The 21,305-nt window shown below is 39.5% G+C and overlaps 1 protein-coding gene across 1 annotated transcript in view; it reads right to left on the bottom strand.

Moving 5' to 3' along the window:
• Positions 1-21,305, bottom strand: part of lsamp (limbic system associated membrane protein) — a gene marked incomplete in the record, with an annotated part of 297,382 nt that overhangs the window by 97,686 nt on the left and 178,391 nt on the right. The window contains 2 exon segments of the mRNA XM_024258139.2: positions 1-49; positions 1,952-2,096. Of these exon segments, the coding sequence (XP_024113907.1) occupies positions 1-49; positions 1,952-2,096 (194 nt within the window).

Raw genomic sequence — 21,305 nt, 5'->3', positions numbered from 1 at the left:
GCTTTGTTTGTATGGAGCAGGTGTACGAGCCCTCATCATACACATCAACCTATAAGGAAAACGTTTCATTAAGTATTACAAACACAAAAAGGTATTTCTAAGACTTTAACACCAGGAATGTCAATGGTGGTTCCTGAATACCCCACTTTCTGATCCACAGTAATTCTTTGACCGCTTAACACGATCAACGTAAATCTGCTGAACCTAACATAAAGAGTTGCATAATGGTGCATTCTTCTCCTCAAGTCGTCACATATTGATATTTAGTTAAGGACCCCTCCAATGAATTTGAGTTTTTAACATGTATGTTTGGCATTTTTCTTATGAAATCAAGTAATTTTATTTTTGCATTTCTGACTATTTCTCCTTTTAAATCAATCAAACTGTCTTGGACAGACTCTGTTTGAATGAATGATCTTCTTTCCATCAACAGCTCTGCTGCACATGCACTAAACCCTCATCTGTTCCTAGTGTCTAGTTCAGGTTCTGGAGAAGAGAAGATGGTATCTTCACATTGACTGCAGTCAAATGAGCCGCCGTTCACATTTCTGTGGTCAAATCAGCATCACTGGATTTTTGGTGTGAGTTTCATCCAATACTTACGGTAGCAGGACTGAGAACGCTGGAAAATCTCCACCAGACTCCACGGAGCTTCTTGATGTGACCACGGAAATGTGAACGGCGGCTCATTTGACCGCAGTTGGAAAGGATTGAAAACCAATGAAAATTTTGGTCTACGAAACTCTTTACCCGCCCGAGCTGACATCTGGGATCAGAACCATACGACTGGACATTACTGATGTTGATGGACAATTTTATTTAACAGCGGTGAAGATTTACGCTAGAGAGACATCATAGCGAGTTATCATAATCAGACAGGGAGATCAGGGGCGGGGCTGCTCAGCTCAGCTCCAAAAGCCACGCCCCCTCAGACACGAGTTTGAAAACAGAGGCTTCAGATCATCATGAAAAATGTCTTTTTAAGACATTTAGGTTGTGGGATTTTGGTTAAAAACTTTGTAATCATAATTAAAACACTACTGGGAATGTTTAAAAATATATATATCATAGGGGGACTTTATGGTCCCTGCACATCACTTTTTGACGTTTTGGGTGTCCCCAAATCATTGTTTTTTGACGTGCTAGTAGTTTATAAAATCAGGAAACAACCGCATCCCCGGCACATGGTACCGGCTGCAGGACCGAAAGCAAACTGGTCCTCAGGGTGTGTCCAGTACTGGTACCCTAACCCAGCAGCGGTGTCCTAACCCTTAACCTGTTACTGGTTCGCACCCTGTACCGCGTCTGGTACAGGTACTGCAGGTACAGGTACTCTGGTTAGGGTACTGATACCGGATTTGGGCTTCAGTTTGGCAATGCAACGGGGTACTGGACAAGTTTTGTTTTGCAGCACAAAGGTTGGAGACCCGTGATTATTGAGAACAGCCAGTACGACTCAAAACGTCAAAAAGTGACACGGAGGGTCCTTAACCAAACGTCTATATATGGCGACTTGGGGATGAGAATGTGTTGTGTAAATCTGCAGTATTATCGTAATTGCGTAAATGATTGAAGAGTTACGATAGTCACAGGAATGTAAACACTGGTGCTAATGCTCTGGTGTTCTAAGGTTTGTGTGTAAAACGTGGAAACTTGACAACACGCGCAAAAAATATATCTTATAAACTGGCACAACAGTAAGCTTAATTAATTTATCAATTTTTTCACCAGTGAATATGTAACACAAGGAGTTCTTACAATATACTTGAATAACTTGGACACAACTGTAGAACACGACTAAATGACATTTTATAAATACATTCATACATACTGCACAGATACATCCATTACATGCTTCTACAATTTTTTTATTCATTTGCAGTTAAACTGAGCTGTTATTTTAGCTAAGAGGAGATTGCACTCCACTTTAAGCCATGGGGGTCAACATTACCTTTTGGATGCGGAGACTGTACTCCAGTTGTCCTTTGGTGACCAGATCTACTCTGGGATCCAGAGACCACTTGTCCTGGCCGGCAAAGATGATGTTGGATCGATTGAGCCAGGCCACCTTGGACACTTTGTCATCAACGTAACACCTAGGTGAAAAAAAAGAGGGTCTTAGTTGAGAAGAGGGAACCAGAACATGTCAACAGCTTGTTAGAGCATGCGAACAGGCAATTATTTGGGAAGTTTTCAGACAAACAATTAAAATTACTGTATTTTTGGTGTTTCAGTCACATGTTTTTACATAGTTTGATTGGGGTGCGATTATATGTGATTTAAAGTCCCCCTCCAATGAAAATAGTGTTTTTTAAGTTTTTAGCATGGATGTTTGACATTTATCCATAAATGCGAGTTTTTTCTCAAAGTTTGTGATGCAAGGCTGGGCTCGCAGTGCGGCTGGAGGACCAGTCGCCCTCTGCTCCCTGATGGTCACGGCCCACCCCCTGGGAGTCTCCCGCTCCCCTAGTGTCCCCCTCGTCTGGGCAGGGTTATGGGTCTCACACACGGCAGTGTCGGGTACGATGGTCAACTCTGGACGTGCACTGGACCCTTCTCGCGGATCTCCCCAGCTGCAACTCCCAGCGGGGGCTCCCATCTCGGCAGGTTCCCCCCATGGTGGGCTGCCTTGCCTGGCGCCTAGCAGCTGACTTGCAACTGGTGCAAACTAGGAGAATCTGACTGTTACAGTAAAACAAAGCATCTCGACGGCCTGCGGCGGGTGCTGACGCAATGTGATTTCTGCCCAGTGATCTGAATGTCGTCCCTGCGTTTCCACTATGTTTTAGCTATTTCATAGTTAATGGAAACACAACTCATGAAGCTCTTCATTTCCTCTGCCATCCGGAGCTGACATCTGGATCAGAACCATACGGCTGGACATTACCGATATTTTTATGTAGCAGCGGTGAAGATTTACACTAGCGAGACACAGAGCTATCATAATCAGACAGGTGGGATCAGGGGTAGGGCCACTCAGTTCAGCACCAAAAGCCACGCCCCCTCAGAAGAGATTCTAGAAACAGTGGCTTCAGATCAACATGAAAAATGTCTTTTTAAGACATTTAGGCTGTGGGATTTTTTTTTAAAACCTCATAATCATAATTAAAACACTACTGGGAACATTTTTCTAAAACAAAAAAACTGTCATGAGGGACTATTAAAAAAGGCCCATATGGTCTTTTTTTCCCACTTATAACCACTCAGTGATTCTACTAACAGCAAGGCAGAAGGAGCGCCGGGCTCGACAGTTTTTCCAAAGCGACACACACAATGAAGACTTCAATATATTTGGTGATATAAAGAGTTAAGTTGGCATGTTAGCATGTTCTTTATACTGTTATCCTAATAATTTTTCATATATTACTCCAAAATACTAGACTCTTATTTAATTCTTTCTATGCTCTACGAAGCTAAATACAGTTATGTTATAGTTGCTTCTTTACAATTTATTGGCTTGAAGCCCAATGAGGCATTTCTTTGTGATATTGGCTATATGAATGCAATTGAATTGAAGTGTGCATATATTCAGTCTATAATTGTTATCTATGTAATTACTGTGATTGTCTTTCAAGATGAAATCTCTGTTCTTGTTCCTGTATTTTGTTAAATATGTTTCTTTTATAACTGCAACCTATACTCCAATGCGACTTTTATATAACTTTGTTTCTTCTTTGTTATGTTTATTTTTGTTTTTTGGCATCTGTGAATATACTCTATATCAGGGATAGGCAACTCCAGGACTCGAGGGCCGCAGTGTCTGCATGATTTCCAGATATCCAAGCCCTATTCATGACCGATTACCTGTTTCAGGTGTCAGGCTAATTAGAACATGGCAGAACAGGGTATGTTGGCAATGCAGCCCTTGAATTGCCTATCCCTGCTCTATATCTACTTATAGTCCAAAAAATAGGGTAATCAGCAGATTCCAATAAAAACTCAAATCAAACAGCCTCATTGACTCTGATATCTCTACTAATTACTGTTAATGATAAACAGAAAGAGTCAGCCTGATCACACGCCTAAGTATTCCACTCATCAAGAAGTCCAGAGAGGGTTTTCCACTTCTCCTAAAGATGCTAAGTGTCTGATGTTACTAAGTTTCCCCTCAGCCTCAGACTGCCAGAACATGCCAGGTAGTCTTGAGCTGAAACGTCTCACACAGGAAGACGGGAAGAGACAGGCGGTCAAATGAATCCATGCTAATGTGAGGGGAAGCCAGATCCACTGAGAGTGAATATCAGCGCTAATGCAATTTAACAAATGTGCTTCAAATGAAAATAGATATCCTCCCTGATCCTGGGGGCTGCGCACGGCCTCAGACTGGACCACATCAGGGTGGATTGTGGAGAGTTTGATAGCACTGCTGTCACCTATTACCCTAAAGGAGACTTTTAAAGTTTTGCGTCCCGCCTCTTGATGTTCCTCCCTTTGGAGTGGAACTGTAATAACTGACTGTAGTTATTGACTGTCTTTGACATCTGGCATCTGCTCCTTCACTCTGAAGTACTGATCCATTTTTTGTTCCAAAATAATCCACAGGGTGTTAATTAAAGGAGGCTTTTCCACCGCATGCTAAACTGCTGCAGATAGTTTGCTAATCATAAAGCTGCATGAACATCCTTTACCCCACAAACGTCCATAATTCAGGAACATTTTAGAAACACAACCGTTACAAACTCTCAAACTTTCCAACCGTAATGCCTTAAACTATGGTCATATATTTCAAAATGCCAACCTATATGCAAAACTTTCAGCAAATTCGGTAAGTTGCATTTGTAAACAATTATAAGTAATGTTGTTACACACCCCAAAGTGGGGTAGCTGCAGATGTTTTAAGAAAAAGTAAAAATTTTAAGACAACCGGATGATTTTTCTCTAAAAGTTGACTTCAGCCACATTTCAAGGTTGTGCGGTGGCAGTCCGGTGATAGGCAGGGAAGACGCCATTGCGGAATTGGGCGACAGATGGGCAGCCACAAGAGGGTGGCAGTCGGTATTGACAATCAATGGCAGCTCTGACTGGACAATGCGTAAATGTCTCCAGATGGTGGCTGTCCATGTTAGGTGCCACTAGTTATATAACACCAGGGTATATAAAGAGTAGGCTCTTCTCCTTGCCTGACAGCCACCTGACTGTTGCCATCTACATTCATGACCATGCCAACAAAACTCAAAAAAATCAAGCAGTGTGATATCTTAAATATTCTGCCGATACCTCCCCATTGCGCAGTGGAGGTTGTATTTCTGACTGCAACATTTGTCGCATGCACTCGTACAGGAATTGACCCTGTGGGTTTTTTCCGGGCCCGTGGAGGGTCATAGACAGGTGTCGCCACATCTTAAAGGGAGTGTAGATGTGGCTCCATAGACCGTAAAACAATGGACATTTCAACCCTTCATGCCTGCGTCAAACCGACTTCCCCCCTACTTCTCTTCACGTGTTAAGTGTTTGCTACAACCTATCACCTGCAGCATGTCCATTGGAAAAAATGTGCAGGAACATTTTAGGCTCAAAGAGACATCAACGATCTTAAAATTTAGTTCAGACCACCAGTGTTCTCCAATGGGTTTGCCCAGTTTTCATCTGCTTATATTGGACAGCTGTTGTGCAGAGGTAGGCCGGTCAACGTCTGATCGGAAGAATGCAGGTTCGATTCCCGCCATGCCTTTAAGTGTCCTTGGGCAAGACACTGAACCCCAAAGGTTGGCGCCAGTGTGTGAATGTGTGTGTGAATAAGTGAATGGGTCTGTGACTGTAAAGCACTTTGGGCCTTCAAGGAAGGTAAAAAAAGTGCTATCCAAAAATACGCCATTTACCATTTTACCATTTTACCAGTAGTTCAGTTGTGACTGAGGCATTACCAACTACACAATTCTTAGATCCCGTCTTATAAAAAGATTTGCATGAGAAAGACAGAGGAGATGAATGCTTTGAACTATACTTGATGAGTTTATCTTTGCCGCCTATCGGCAAGCGTTTTGGATATTTTCCCACAGGTGCAGCAGGTCTCCCTTTTTTTAAGAAGTAGCTATTAGACAGCATATCAAAGCCTAATGCAAATTCCGTGCACTGCATTAGTGAATTCCACACATTCAGGTGAGAAGCAGGAGCAGTCCGGGGTGTGCGGCTGCTTGCTCGTCTCCACTGATCCTCATTTCTCTAATCCCTGATTACAGATGTCACCTACTGTGAGGGAAGCAGGGAGTTCAAAAACAGCAAATAAAAAAAAAGATAATGAGGAGAAAGAGAAGCTGCAAAGCAAAGGCTGAGGAAGAAAAATTGGCCTTTTATTGGATGAAATAATGACGGTCCAGTCTCTTGTTTTCACAGGTTTAGGTGTCGTGTGCAGAACCGTAACCCCTGAGTGAGTTCTATGATTCATCAATGTGTGTGATTGGGATCACAAACCTCACATATTAAACACAATTAAAAAAAAAGAAATAATAATGTGGAAAAAAAACAGGAAAAGAGGCTTTCTTTTTAAAACATGCCAGGGTATGCCAAGTAATTCAATACAGGAGTCTCTTATGGGGTCAAATCAGGATCAGCTCAAAGTGAATGAAAAAACAGATTAAAAACTTGAAAAAAAGACATGTAAACTGAAAAAAAATTGAAAATTTAAAAACCAGACATTGTAAATTTGAAAAATAATTACAAATTTGAAAAAAAAACCTAAACTCTTGAAAGAAGTCTTGAAAATTGGAATAAATAAATAAATTAGAAAAGAAAATTACATAAAATTTGATATAAATCTTAAAAAATGTAGGGGAAAAAAACCTGAAACATTGAATATGTGGAGCTCAAAGCCCCGCCCCCATGTAAAATTAGGGTCAGCTCAGCAGCAAAAACTTGAAACTCAGAATTGAAACAGAAAACAGAGCACTGGAAGTGAAGATTCAGAAAAGCAAAAAAAAAGAAAAGCTAAAAATTCAAAACCGTCGTTGTTACAAATAGATACATTTTTCAATTGGTAATTTTTACATATAGTTCTTATTATTTTATTTTTCAAATTTTCCACATTTTTTTTTCAAAATTTTTTTTTTCTAATTTTCAAATTCGTTTCAAGTTTTCCAATATTTTTTTTCAAATTTTCAAAACTTTTTTTTCTTTTCAAATTTTCATTATTTTTTTCAAATTTACCATGTCTTGGTTTTCAAGTTTTCAGATTTTTTCCAGATACAATGTCTATTTTTCACGTTTTCGATCTGTTTTTTCATTCACCTTTAAGATGATCCAGATTTGACCTCATACTTTCTTTTTTATGAAGAAAAAAATTGTTCTCACAATTTTACTACACAGATTTAAATCATTGCTTTCAATTGATATAAAATTGTATTGAAGCTTTGGTTTGTATTTTCATTTTTTATTTTTTGGTCTGTTTTCTTGTGAAAACGAGGTTTACTATCACATTAATTTTTCAATGGATTAAAAAAAACACTTTCCATTGTGCTACAATATGCAGCAGAACATAGAAGTTTGTCAAAGAAAATGTTGATCACCAGAACTGATACATTTATAATTGATTACTTTAATTGTGGCACTGTTGTTGTTGGTCATCAACGACATCCAAATCGTCATTTGAGGAGAAGGTTGGCTCGGCTGCGCATACGGCTGCATATTGTTTTTTCTGTGTCTACAAGCAGATATACTGTGAATACCAATGAAAACCCACATTTCAGCTCTCTCATGCCATCACGTGGTCTTGTTATCATGCCATCACGTGGTCTTGTTATCATGCCATCACGTGGTCTTGTTATCATGCCATCACGTGGTCTTGTTATCATGACAAAAAACAAGTGTTTTCTCCAACAAATTTTTATCTGGAACTCGTCACATACTGACTTTTGGTCAAGCCCCCCTCCACATCAGTTTTTGACGTTTTGGGTGTCCCAACTCGTTGTTTTTTGACTGCTGGCTGTTCATAAAATCAAGGGTCCACAACCATCAGGATGCGGAACCAGATGCAGTATTGGACACAGACTGGTACTCAGGATGCGTTCAGTACTGGTACCCTAACCCTTACCCGGCTCCAGATACTGTACCAGACGCAGTACCGGACCAAAACCGGTACCAGATGTGGTACCGAACGCTGTATCAGACATGGTAAAGGACCTGAACCTGTACCAGACTGTACCAGACGCTGTACTGAGTCCGAACTGGTACCAGAGAAGATACCGGACTTTGTACCAGACGCTGTACTGAGTCCGAACTGGTACCAGAGAAGATACCGGACTTTGTACCAGAGGCTGTATTGAACCGTTACCAGTGCACTACCGGACTCTGCATCAGATGCGATACTGGACCTGAACTGGTACTAGACATGAACCAGTACTGAGTTAGGCTGGTGCGCTCCACGTACCAGTACTGGACCAGTTCCAGTTCGCACCCCGGAGGTTAGTGACCCGTGATGTAATGTGAACAGCCAGCATGTTAAGAAACGACGAGTTGGGGACATCTAAAACATCCTTTTTTGACGTGGAGGGATCCTTAACCAAACGCCAACATGTGAAGAGTTGGGAGTGAGAATGTGTTGTTTTTTTTCAGGATACCAAAATAATTGATGTCATTATCAGGTGAAAAACAGAAAAAAAGAAAGATACATGTCAGTTTCTCGAGAAAACGATGTTAACACAAGAAAACAGGCAACAAAAAAGCAATCTATCCTGTTTCAGCTTCAGCAAGATTGAAAAGACTTGCACAATAAATGTTTAGTAATTAAAACTTTAAAAAGTGTTCTTAACTTCTAGATCCAGGATGAATTCACTGATTGTATTTCTAGAAAATACAAACACTCCAATAAATAACTGCTAAAAACAGAAGGTTAAGACTTCAGAGCCAAATGTAAATGTTTAAAACTGAAGTGCTTTAGCGATAGAACAATTTCACCCTAACTATTGAAGTCGACCAAAATAAAACATGAGTCACGCTGTTGTCATTTATAGGTGCTGCTGTTTAATTCAAATGGAACATGTGAAAAGGAATGGGAGAACAACAGCACATAGAGTTAAAAGAGCAGATTGATGCATCTGATGAGAAACTTTTTCTGAAAAGAAATGCTGTTAGTTCATACCCAATTTTCCAGACATACTCAAGAGTCCAAAACTTATCTTTAATGTTTAACTTGCCCTGAATAGATGATGGTTACATTCAATCTGTAAATTCTAGGTGCATTCAAAAATCATAGTCAGGTATACTGTAGTATCCACCAAAACAAGAGTTCAGCCGCTCCTCACAGCTGCATGTCTGTGACCTTCAGGGAGATGATGTCAGAGCTGAGGTTTGCTTTGCTGCAAATACATGCAGATCAATGTCTGAACATTTGTGCCCCACTTTATAAAAACAGACAGCTCAGTGTCTAAGGATTCTATCAACTAACAGACAAAAAACAAAAAAAAAACAATCAGCCTGACTACAAAGTATGATTTAGTATGATAATGATTTAAACTAAACACTAAAGTCCCCCTCCGATGAATATCATGGTTTTTGAGTTTTCAACATGTCTGTGTGGCATTTTTCTCATAAAAGAGAACAAATGTAGAAAGAAATCATTATATTTTTGCATTCCGAGTATTTCTCCTTTTAAATCTGTCAATCAAACTGTCTTGGACAGACTCTGTTTGAATGAATGATCTTCTTTCCATCAACAGCTCTGCTGCACATGCACTAAACCCTCATCTGTTCCTAGTGTCTAGTTCAGGTTCTGGAGAAGAGAAGATGGTATCTTCACATTGACTGCAGTCAAATGAGCCGCCGTTCACATTTCTGTGGTCAAATCAGCATCACTGGATTTTTGGTGTGAGTTTCATCCAGTACTTACGGTAGCAGGACTGAGAACGCTGGAAAATCTCCACCAGACTCCACGGAGCTTCTTGATGTGACCACGGAAATGTGAACGGCGGCTCATTTGACCGCAGTTGGAAAGGATTGTAAATCAATGAAAGAGCATTTTGATGTTAGCTTTGATTATTTTATCAAGAACTCTGAGAAACCAATGATTGAATGTATTGATCACAATCAATAAACATTGGAGAATTAGCTAAAAGAGTCTTTGGTGAACTGGAAGGAGAAAGAATCAGGATTTTGGAGGAAGTTCTGTCCATGAAGATCTTCACTTCCTCGTCCAGCTGACATCTGGATCAGAACCATACGGCTGGGTATTAATGATATTGATGGACATTTTTATGTAGCAACAGTGCAGATTAACGCAAGAGAGACACAGAGCTATCACAATCAGACAGGGGAGTTCAGGGACGGGGCTGCTCAGCTCAGCTCCAAAAGCCACGCCTCCTCAGAGGAGATTTTGGAAACTGAGGCTTCAGATCAACATGAAAAATTTATTTTTAGGACATTTAGGTTGTAGGATTTTTGTTATGAATTTCATAATTACAACACCACTGGGAACATAAAATTGTCATAGGGAGACTTTATAGACTTCAAACAAATGGAAATTTATATTTTCTCAGCAGTATCTCAGTCTGTGATGACCATCCATAAAAACGGCCTTTTCTGCCTTTAATAGGGCTGCACAAAATAATGCAGTAACTATGGTTGCGTTCTTTTGCATGATTATATAAAAAAAATTTTACCATTGTAGAATATTTAAAGTACACAGTAGTAACTAGAAACAACCTATCAAGAAATCTGTTTAAAAAAGTCGTTATGAGTTAAAGAACAGTCAAAGTGCCAACTGTCAGGACAAGCAAATTTCACACACTAAGATGTAAAATAAATCATTTTTTGTTGTATGCACATAAAAAAATTGGATTTCAAGCAGCATCATACTGTAATCCAGTGCCGGATATAGGGGTCAATGCCCCTCTAAATGCAAGGATTTGCCCCCCAAGTGTTATGGTTTGCAAAAATCCACAAATAACAAAATAATAAAAACCCAGAAACAACCAAAAAAACGTTAAAAAAAACCCAACAAAAACAAATGAAAAAAAGACCTAAAAAGTTTAAGGACATATGGAAATTAGAAAGAGGGACATAAAAAGAAAATATAAAGATCAATGCAGTTTTAACAGGGTTAGTGTCCTGCTCATGCCTGTCCCTAGCCCAGTAAATACAGAGGGTAGTGTCAGGAAGAGTATCCATCATAAAACTTATAAGACATATCAAATAGATCAAAATAGAGGATAGATTTATGGATAGATGAACTGAGGAGATAATTTGGTTTTCAAAGCATTTTAGGAGCTCCCCATTGTAGGTCTTCTGCAACTCCTCTTGATTTGATACTTTAATGCCTCTACAAACATCTTATTATCAGTTTTCTATTTGTCGTGAAAGCGAGTTTAAGAGTCATTAAAAAGCAGTACAGAGTAAGCTAGTCTGTGAGGGATTCCAGAGATAAATTATCTTAAGCAGCAATGGCTGTTCACTGCTGGACAAGAAGTTAGTGTCACATTACCAACAGAAAGCTGTGAGTAAGGGTTGTTATTTTCCTCCTAGTTCACCAGAATTCCTGCTCGAAAAGAATAAATATCCAGTGGTAAAAACGCTTTCCTGTTCACCACAGAAAAATATGTAAAAATATGTTGATGATACATGAACTTTTGATAAGTTTAGGTGACCTCTGACCTACTCCAGTTCAAAGATCATAAATTTTGTTAAAAATGCTGCAGACTCTGTCTTTAGTTCAAAAAGTGACAAGGCCTGTTTAAAAATGTGTACGTTGATTTTTTTTTTAAATTATTGAAAAACATGGAACAACATGGTGAAAATGGGAGATTTTCCCATGAAATGTAAGTGATCATCTGAAAATGTAACAATTACTGAGATTAATAAAGTGCTGAATATTGATATCTGTTCCTAGCTTGTTGTCACTGTTGAATTACGATGAGAAATCCGTGTCTTTACATAGAAGAGAATCATTATTCATCAAATGCCAAAATAGTCCAAAAAGCTAGCAGAATGCCAATTTTTAAAACTTTAAAACCGTACCTTTTTAACATAATTATGAATGATTAAAAGGCAGGAATATTATTCCAGAATAAATCAACTTAAACCTTAAATAACTTTCAATATTTTACTCTCCGAAATTATATTTTTTCAAAATTATACAAGTTAGAAATAAGCGCTAGAATGACATCGGGCCATTAATAACAATAAAATAAAATGATCTGGAGGGCCGGATAGAATTACTCGGAGGGCTGGATCCACCCCGTGGGCCTTGGCTTTGAGACGTGTTTTAGGGGATAATGACAGATTAGGGGTCTTGCCCAAGTGCGCATGCCAGACTATTAAGACAAGCAATTGGAGTCTCGGTGTGCTTACGCACCAGCTGCCATGATTCATGTTCAAGCGGCCACTTTCATTTCATTTCATTTTATTTTATTTCTTCTCTCATGTACTACCAAATCCATAATAAACAAGAGTCATCCATATATAATAAAACAAAACACATGAGTAAAGGGAGCATGACAAAGACCAGGTCTTATTATTCATGCCCCTTTACCAAAAACACAACATTGGCCATTCAGGCCCATGCATCTACATCATTACTTTTATCTTTTTAACAGAACTTGAAATTCTCAAATACTAGTTTTTATACAGTCTTTTTAATAACAAAATTGTTTGTGAGGTTTTCATTTCAGTAGTCACAGAATTCCACTCTTTTATTCCTATAAACAAAACACTTTTAATGAAAAGTCTATGCAAGGTGTGGAGACCAGATTTGGTCAAGATATCTAGTCCAGAGTGCTCATGATTGCACGTCGCTACGCTCGTTTTTAGGTGCGGTTGGAGGCTGTACACACACTTTTAAGATAAAAACTAGATCAGTAAACTTGTTTAACTTTTATTAAGAACATAGAAATTCTGACATGAACAATTTTTGTTTTAATAATCAAAAATCTTTCACTGCATCAAAAGGGAAAAATGTTCTACTGAAATCAACAACCTTAAATAAGATGCTACGTTTTTCCCAGTTCCCTCCTGTGCCAGTTCGTTTTTCTCTGTTACAGTAGTCTTTGCTCTGTGTGTAAGTAATTAACATCAGGTTCTATTTAAGTGAGTTTTCCAAAATGAGTGAAGAGGAACTTTCTTTGAGGAACGTTTTCTAGAGGATCTTATCTCTATTGGATGCCGTGCACTTCTTTCCAGTGGATGAGCCTTAAAACACCAGTAAGTTCAACTGTAAGCCTGGATTCATTTTTTTCTCACTAACTCTATTTTCTGCTATACGTAGAGATCCTCATCGTAAGGGGCGACGGCGGTTCCTTTGCACAATGAAAATCCTAATTTTTTGTTATTAAAAAGCCTTTAACACTTCCTGAGTTTGGACTGTTTGGATTCCTCACTAATTCCTGACAGAAACGCTCTTTAACTCACATCAAACTAAACAGCTCCCTGAATATTGTGATTTCACAAATTTGTTGTTTTATCTACATACTTAATTTTAGTGTGGCATAACTTACACAGCGCATGACTTTTATCCGATTGATTCTTGAACATCATGACATTATGAAAGCCAAAATTCTTCGCTTTAAGCAAAGTCGGGGCCGGTCGGATGACGAGATCTGGAAGGTCAGTCATGTTTGTGCGCTTTTCAAAAATGTGAGAGTGAAAAACGTTTAGTTCTGTTTGTTACTTTTACTTTAAATTATAAATTTTTTGCTATACAGCAGATTATTTAAAATTAGTACAACTCAAAATCATTTATGGATCATAATTGATGCATTTAATAATCTCTTTTATTGCCCCACCACAACATTTCACATTAAGCTTTATCCCACTTTAGGTGGTGGATGAACAGTACCCTTACCCTTAGCCCTCCCCCTTGATATAGAGTGGCAGTTGAGGTCAAAGTTGTGTCTAGAATTATTATTTTTTAAGTTTCACACTTCAAAACAGAGGGGTCCAAGGTCTGCTATCGCAAGAGTAAACCGCGTCACGCTAAGAAACTCTTTTCTTCAATTTCGTGCGCTCTGAACCACAGAAGTTTACATATAAATGTAAGTAATGACTTTATGTTGTAGTGTGACCTTCTAAAAGTTATAAAACCGCAGTTGTTATGTTTATTCAAGCGCTGGAAGCTCCACGCTAACGCTAGCGGACCGGTGATGTTGATGACGTCATTGAACGAAAGTCACATCCAAAATATTAAACATTATTTTTTCATCACCCTCCATTTGGAGCAAGCACGTAGGGAAAAAAAAGGGGGAGGGCTAAGGGAGAGGGAGAAGGGGAGTATTCGGATCAGGCCCAAAAGACTAAGAATCCTCTCCCTGCGTGTCCGGTGTGAACACCACCTGCTGAATGCGCGTTGATGAAACTGGGTACAGCACGTTCTTGAACACACCACACGCGGCCGGAGTGAAAGTAGGAGGACAGGTGAGATCATTTTTGGGACTGTGGCTGTAAAGCCATTTGGGCCCTCAAGGAAGGTAAAAGTGTGCTGTGCAAATACACTATTTACCATTTCTTGCTTTAATGTAAGCAATAATATTTTAATGAGAAAAAAAAATCTCAAGACTGAAAGAAAGGAAACCTGTTAATTAAAAACCCTTCCGCTCTCCTTAGGTTGTTTACATCAAAAGTGGTGTCTTCTGGACCCCACAAGACAGTGTGCTGAACTATTTTTTAGCTTTGATTTTTGAGTTTCACTAATGTCCATGGCAGACATAAAATCCAGTTCACTTTTGTCAACATTTGTCATGGAAGGAATCACACATCAATATGTGGTTGGAGTCATCTGGACCCCAAAGAGAGAGGAAGGGTTAACTGCTGGAGTCTGTTTAAAGGTTTAGAAAAAAAAAAACTTATTTTATGATTCTATAAATAATCTGTTGTCTCAAATTTAGTTTTTATTTAATGTTTTTATTAAGTTTATTCTCTTAGTGTTCTGAAAATTACCAAATCTGGTCTCTTCAGATGTTCCTAACTTACAAAAACTCATTTAAGTAAACAGTTTCTTTTAAACTTGTCTGACAGGTGAGTAAAGAACACACGATGCACGCGATCCAGACACTAAAAACTTCCTTTTGACTAAGTTTTTCCTTTTCAGCTGCATTTCCCCTGCATGCCTCCTCCTGTTGTTTTCCTCTCTCCCTTTGCCTCTCAATAGGTCCTTGTCACTCTCTCCAGTAGGTTTGCTCTCAACTATTATTTGCTCATCAACACTCTGCAGCAGAGTGCACAAACTGAACCTGTTCTCTGATCTCTGGAGCACCTCTCTGTTTCCTCCTGTTCTTTCCTTTCCGTCTGATGTAAAAAAGAGCACGTTCCTCTGAGGCTCCCGGTAACCCCTGGTGCACACTGCACTGCATTATCAGGAGCAGTTATTTTCTATTGCCCCTAATAAGTAGCTGACTGGGATATGGAGAACTGCGTATCGCTTATCAGAGTTTCTCCTGTTGAGCGGGGAGCTGTCAGGGTGTGCCTCATAGCGGGTCTCTTGAGCAGTTCAAGGCCCCCTGCACCGGAGTGGAAATCAGGAGCACAGCTGTCTTTAGTTGGCCTCATATCAGCCTAAACCAACAAGTTGCTTGCAGGAAATTCAGTTTGGCTGGAGCAGTTTGCATGGTTGCACAGTTTCCAACAAAAATCGATCCTGTTAACTACTAATAATGACAAACTATCCAGACTATTTCATTTAAACAATCTGATTTTATATTTTAAAGTTCTGTATTTTTGCTGATTCACATATGCAGGGGAGATTCTCTAGTCTCCATTAATATGATAATAACAAAACACATTTTCAGCACAATAAGGCACACTTTAAAATTTAATGTTTTTTTTTATAAACAAATGTGGATCTTTAAATCCAGAGTGGCTCATATATGGATTAATTCTGGTTGTGTTGACTGATGCCGAATAGATTTTGAGAAGTACGCTCTGTCAAAATGTCAGTTTTTCTTTTTTACATGGTTGTAATTGTAAATATGCTAACATGGCTAACATGTAGAGGTGGCAGGCAGCAGTTTTTTTTTTTTTTTTCAACAACAAGGTTATGAGTTAGCATAGTCACAGTATTTGTTTTAGCTCTCTTAGTCTGTTTTTTCACATGTTCTAAATAAGGAGCTTAATTGTTAATACAATAACGTGGCTAATGTTTAGCAGTATCAAACAGTTTTTTTATGCATTATGAACAGTTTAGGAGTTAACTTAGTCACAGTAGCGTTTCTTTAAGCTGAATCAGTATGTTTTTTTTTTTTTTTTAGACAAGTTGTAAGCATGGTTGGGTGCCATTGAAAAAAATGCTAACATGGCTGACGAGGAAGGGTTTCAGAGTGATATTTTGTTTACATTTTACTACAAAATTTTGGACTTACTGTAGTCTCAGTAATATTTTTTTAGCTGCATGTTTTTTGTTTTTTTTTGGTATGAGTTCCAAACTTGGTGGGGCGTCATAGTTAATACGTTAAGTCGGCTAATGTGGTTCGGTGTGGAACTCTGTTTTTTCATTTGCTACTAACAGATTAGTAGTTAGCGTAGTCACAGTAACATTTGTTTTAGCTGTATCAGTGTGTTTTTTTGTATGTGTTCCAAACTCAGTTGGGCGTAATAGTTAATACGTTAACTCGGCTAATGTGTAGCGGTGTAAAACAGTTTTTTTTTATGTGTTACGCAACTGTAACTAAGCTAATCAGGAGTTTGCTTAGAGAAAAGAGCAACTTTTAGCAGTATCAGTCTAGCTTTTTGGACTTGAGTTCCAAGTTAAAGTCCCACTATTTGTCACACACCTAAGTGTGTGACAAAGTGAAAATCCACTACTGTGTCATCCTCTACTGTGAACATGGTTCATGAAGTTTGACCAACTGGCAGACTTATCTCTAGTTCTTTTGCCTTGCTTAATGTGCTTTATAGTTCATTGTGCTCTATGTGTGATATACAGTCAAAAATAGACCATTTATTGTCCTATAGTGCTAAAAACACGGTAGCTTTCTTAAATGCACACTGTAACTCTTGGTTTGTTGCTCATAGCCTCCAAAAGAGACCAGAATGTGCTTTATTATGGGTCTGCTGAGGATGGATGCCTAAGATGCTGTACTACTCTGTCTTAGCCCCAGCTTACTTGACAGATGATCTGCTGTAGAACAGTCTCTTTCTGCTTCAGGAAGCCATACCAGTATGAACTGGCCAATAGGCTACAGCTGACAGGGGACTATGTGGGCTGACAGATGTCTGGGCAAGAGCTGCTGAGCTGGGTTTGTGTTGACAGGAGGGCGGGTCTAGATGGATCCCTGCTTCAGGGCTCGCCGCGGGGGAAGACCAAAGAGCAGGCGAATGTTAGGGAGGGAAGCTATAATGAGAGAAATGATGTGCCGAGACTGACAGAGGAGCCACACCACCCGCGACTCTGTCAATACCCTTCTCTGCTCAGCCTCTTCCATCCTTTTGTTTTTGTCTGCCTGACATTTCTCACCTTTTAACAAACTCTTTTTCCTTCTTCCGTTTCATCTCCGTAATGTTTCTGCATTTTTTGTGTTTTTTTCGACTCAACCTCTACCCTAGCTCAGTCCCTCACCTATATCCCCCCTTTATCCTCACATTGCTCCATGCCACAGAGTTGCATCCACCTCCATGCATGTGATGTAAGGGATTTGTGTGAGTGGGAAAGCAAATATTCTTTCCAGCATTCAGAGAAAATCCCAAATTATTATCCTTACGCAGTCAAAACAACCTGTCAGGATTTAGTAAAAATAAAAGATTGGAACTATTTGATTGTTCTCTTGCATTAATGAGTTTGATCAAACTCTGCATCCCTCGAGTCTAACGTGGACAAGATCTGAACACCATGTCCTCTGCTGTTTATTCACATCTTTTAAAGGTGGTAGAAATGAAAGGAGAGTAGATGTAGAAGGGGAAAAAAGGCACAGAAAATGAAAACAATATAGAGATATGTAAAAGAAGTGTATAATAAAAACTATATATAAATCCAAAGTCAAGTGACTCACCCACAGCTTTAAGAGATGGGTCTAAGTCCTTGATGATAGTTTTCAGTAGGACGTTTTTAAGGTGTTTTAAAGTACCAGTACTGTCTTAGTGTACTGGTGCGCAATTCCTCCCGGTATTAGACCGGTTCTGGTTAGAGGTCCGGAGGTTGGGTACCTGTGATTTAATGGGAACAGCCAGGACGTCAAGATGACGAGTTGGAGACACCCAAAACGTCAATATTTGATGCAGAGGGGTCCTTAACCAAACGTCAATATGTGACGAGTTGAGAGTGAGAATGTGTTGACATAGTAGGGTCCAAATCACTAAAAAATGGGGAGTGAATTGACTTCATTTGGTTGGAGCTGGAAGTAAGCCATTTTCTATGGTTTTTCTACATAATACTCAGCCGGTCCAGGTCTTATAAACAAATAATAAAAAATAAATAAAATTGTTCCTTGAGACAATTGAATAAACAATCAAGCAAATACAAAGAAAGTGATGTGCTGGACACAGAAGTAATTGGATGCACGCATGGTGTTTACTGTGAGATTGCTTTGTTTCTGTTCCCTTTCTTACATCGTTGCAGTTGCTCATTTGGAACGAGTTCTGGATCAAAGCTGGCACATTGGTAATTTCAGAAAATGTGATTTTCAGAAGGAAAGAGCAAAGTGCTCGGAGCCAGTTCATGACATTTCCTGCAGAAGTCTGCTTAAGCTTTTCACTGATCAATGCCAAAGGATAAACAGCCATCTCCTTTCACAGCAAATGTTCATGGCAAGACAAGAAAAGATTCCCTGAAAGCTGACAGTCTTTTATCAGAACTACAAGCAGTGTACAAACAGCGTTGGCAAGTCCCCCGAGATTACATGCATAATCAATCTACTGAATAACAACACTTTAACCTGTGCCAAGATTTAAACACTGCTTTCAGGTCATGCAAGATCAAAAACATTCAATAAAAACGGCTCCAAACTCAGAAATCCCAAACCTGCAACAGCTTTAAATGTGTGGGTAAAACAAATGCAAGAATAGTTTGACAGCTGTTGAAGCGGTAGAGTGGTCGACCGCTGATCGGACAACACATTCTCATCCCCAAGTCGTCCTTTGGTTAACGACTTTTTGGCGTTTTGGGTGTCGCCAAGTTGCCGTCTTTCAACGTACGCAAATCACGGGTCCCCAACCTCCAGGCCGCGAACCAGAAGCGGTGCAGTACCGCGATGTGTAGTGAACCAGTACCCAAACCCGACACTGGACCAGATGCAGTATAGGACCCAAACGGGTACCGGATGCATGCATGGTACCGGACGTGGTACCGGAGACGAACCAGTACCGGGTTAAGGTTAGGGTACCGGTACTGTGTTAGAGTACCGGTATTGGACGCATCCCGAGGTTCAGTGTGCATCCGGTACTGCATCTGATACTGCATTTGGTACTGCATCCGATACCACATACAGAACTGCATCAGGTACTGCATCTGATCCCGCATCCAGTACTGCATCCAATACCGCATCCGGTGCTGCATCTGGTACCGCATCCGGTACTGCATCCAATACCGCATCCGGTGCTGCATCTGGTACCGCATCCGGTACTGCATCCAGTAAAGCATCCAGTACCTCGTCCTGAACGTTGGGGCCCCTTGATTTTACGAACAGCCAGCACATCAACAAACGATGAATTGCGGACAACCAAAACTTCAAAAAGTGACGTGGAAGGTGATTCCTGCGCAAGTGTCGAGGTGTCCTCTGGGAAAAAAATGAGGACCTCATTCCTCCTGGTGGTTATAGTTTGGTGCCAGTATCCAGCAGCAGAGCTTCCATCAGTTTGTGAATGTGTGGCCTTAAGGAAGTTAGAAATAAGTATTCACTGGTATCTGTAATGTCTAGTCCTGCCAGGATTCTTTTTCAGCTTGTTTTAAGAAGACCAACAACGAAACTAGTCTCCCTCTTAGATGGGAAAGTCATTTTTCAGTTACAGAAAGACAGATCAGAGCTAGCTTGACCATCTCTGACCATCATAACTGAGTTTCACAAGAAGATAGGGAAAAAGCACTCATCTGTGCAGCTCCGGTTAAAGGATTCGCCATGGCAACAAGTAGAAAACAGTAGAAGAATGACTATTTTGCAGTAGGGAAGGAGAGACATGTAGGCAGGCGGTATTGTCTGAATAAACTCATAAGATGAAAAAATGAAAAAAAACATTAAAGGCTTTTTATCCATTCAGATTGAGTCTCTCAGACCAACTTGAAATGAAATAGGCAATACAAACATAACAAGTGAGGTGAATTGTGAAAGCCATTCTGTGATGAAATATGATGGCAAAAGTGACATCTGACACAGAAACAAATGCAGAGATTCTCATGATAATGTGGACCTTTGCTTATCGGTTATGCAAAAGGTAAAGCTTAGCCGAAGAGTAATAGCAAAGCAAAATGAGAACATTTCCAAACAGATGAAGCATCTTTTTTTTGTCAAGACAAATGAAAGATAAATATAATGTAGAAACTAACCTATCACACCAGAGAAATTTGTTTTATTTCTGTAATGGAAATTGTGTGGCCCTGTGACAGATCAGGGTGTACTCCGCCTTCACCGCACAGTAGCCAGGAATGGTTCTGGCAACCCTGCGACCCAAAAGGGATACAGCGGGATAAGAAAATGAATGGTATGGGAAAGAATAGACTAAATGTTACAGTTAATTTTTATTTTGCAGATAGAGGCCCGATTTGAATTCTTCCCTTCTCCATTTTTCAAAATTTAGCCTGCCAAACGGAGAGTTATGAAAAAAAAAGGGTCTCCAATTTTGGACGTCACATTTGCTCGATGAAATCACCAGTAATCGCTGGTTAGCTAGCATTAGCGTGGAGCTTCCAGCACTTGAATATACATAACAGCAGTTTTATAACTTTAAAAAGGTCATGCTACAACAAAAAGTCATTACTTACATTTAAATGTAAACTTCTGCGCACCCACATGAAGAAATATGCTTCTCATCTGCGGCACAGCTGTTCCTAAGAAAAGCCTTCCTATTTTTACAATTACCCCTTAAAAAACAACTAATACTTCTTATTACAAAAACTAAATGTAGCATTTGGTGCAGTTGAAACACGTGCCGCCAATATGCAGCAATGTGTATCCTGGCTGCTCCTATTACGTGTGGCAAACATGAAATTCCATCAGTTTTTGTGCTCAATCGCACTGAAGTATGTGCGAATTACTTAAAAGTAAAATAGAACCTGTTGGAATAATATCTGCTAAGATGAATACAATTCAGCAGGACAATCATAAAATAAATACTGTAAATTTTTCTTTTGAATTTGGAAAGGTTACCATTTATTATTTACATAAAATTGTGTCAAACAGCGTTCAGCTGTCAGGTTTGCCGTTCTAAATGCGAACACAGGAACTAACTATTCGCATTTTCAGCCC

This window comes from Oryzias melastigma, linkage group LG13 (genome assembly GCF_002922805.2).
Source record: "Oryzias melastigma strain HK-1 linkage group LG13, ASM292280v2, whole genome shotgun sequence".
NCBI lineage: Eukaryota > Metazoa > Chordata > Actinopteri > Beloniformes > Adrianichthyidae > Oryzias > Oryzias melastigma.
Note: the sequence above shows the minus strand (reverse complement) of the source record. Positions and strands in the feature narration are given on the sequence as shown.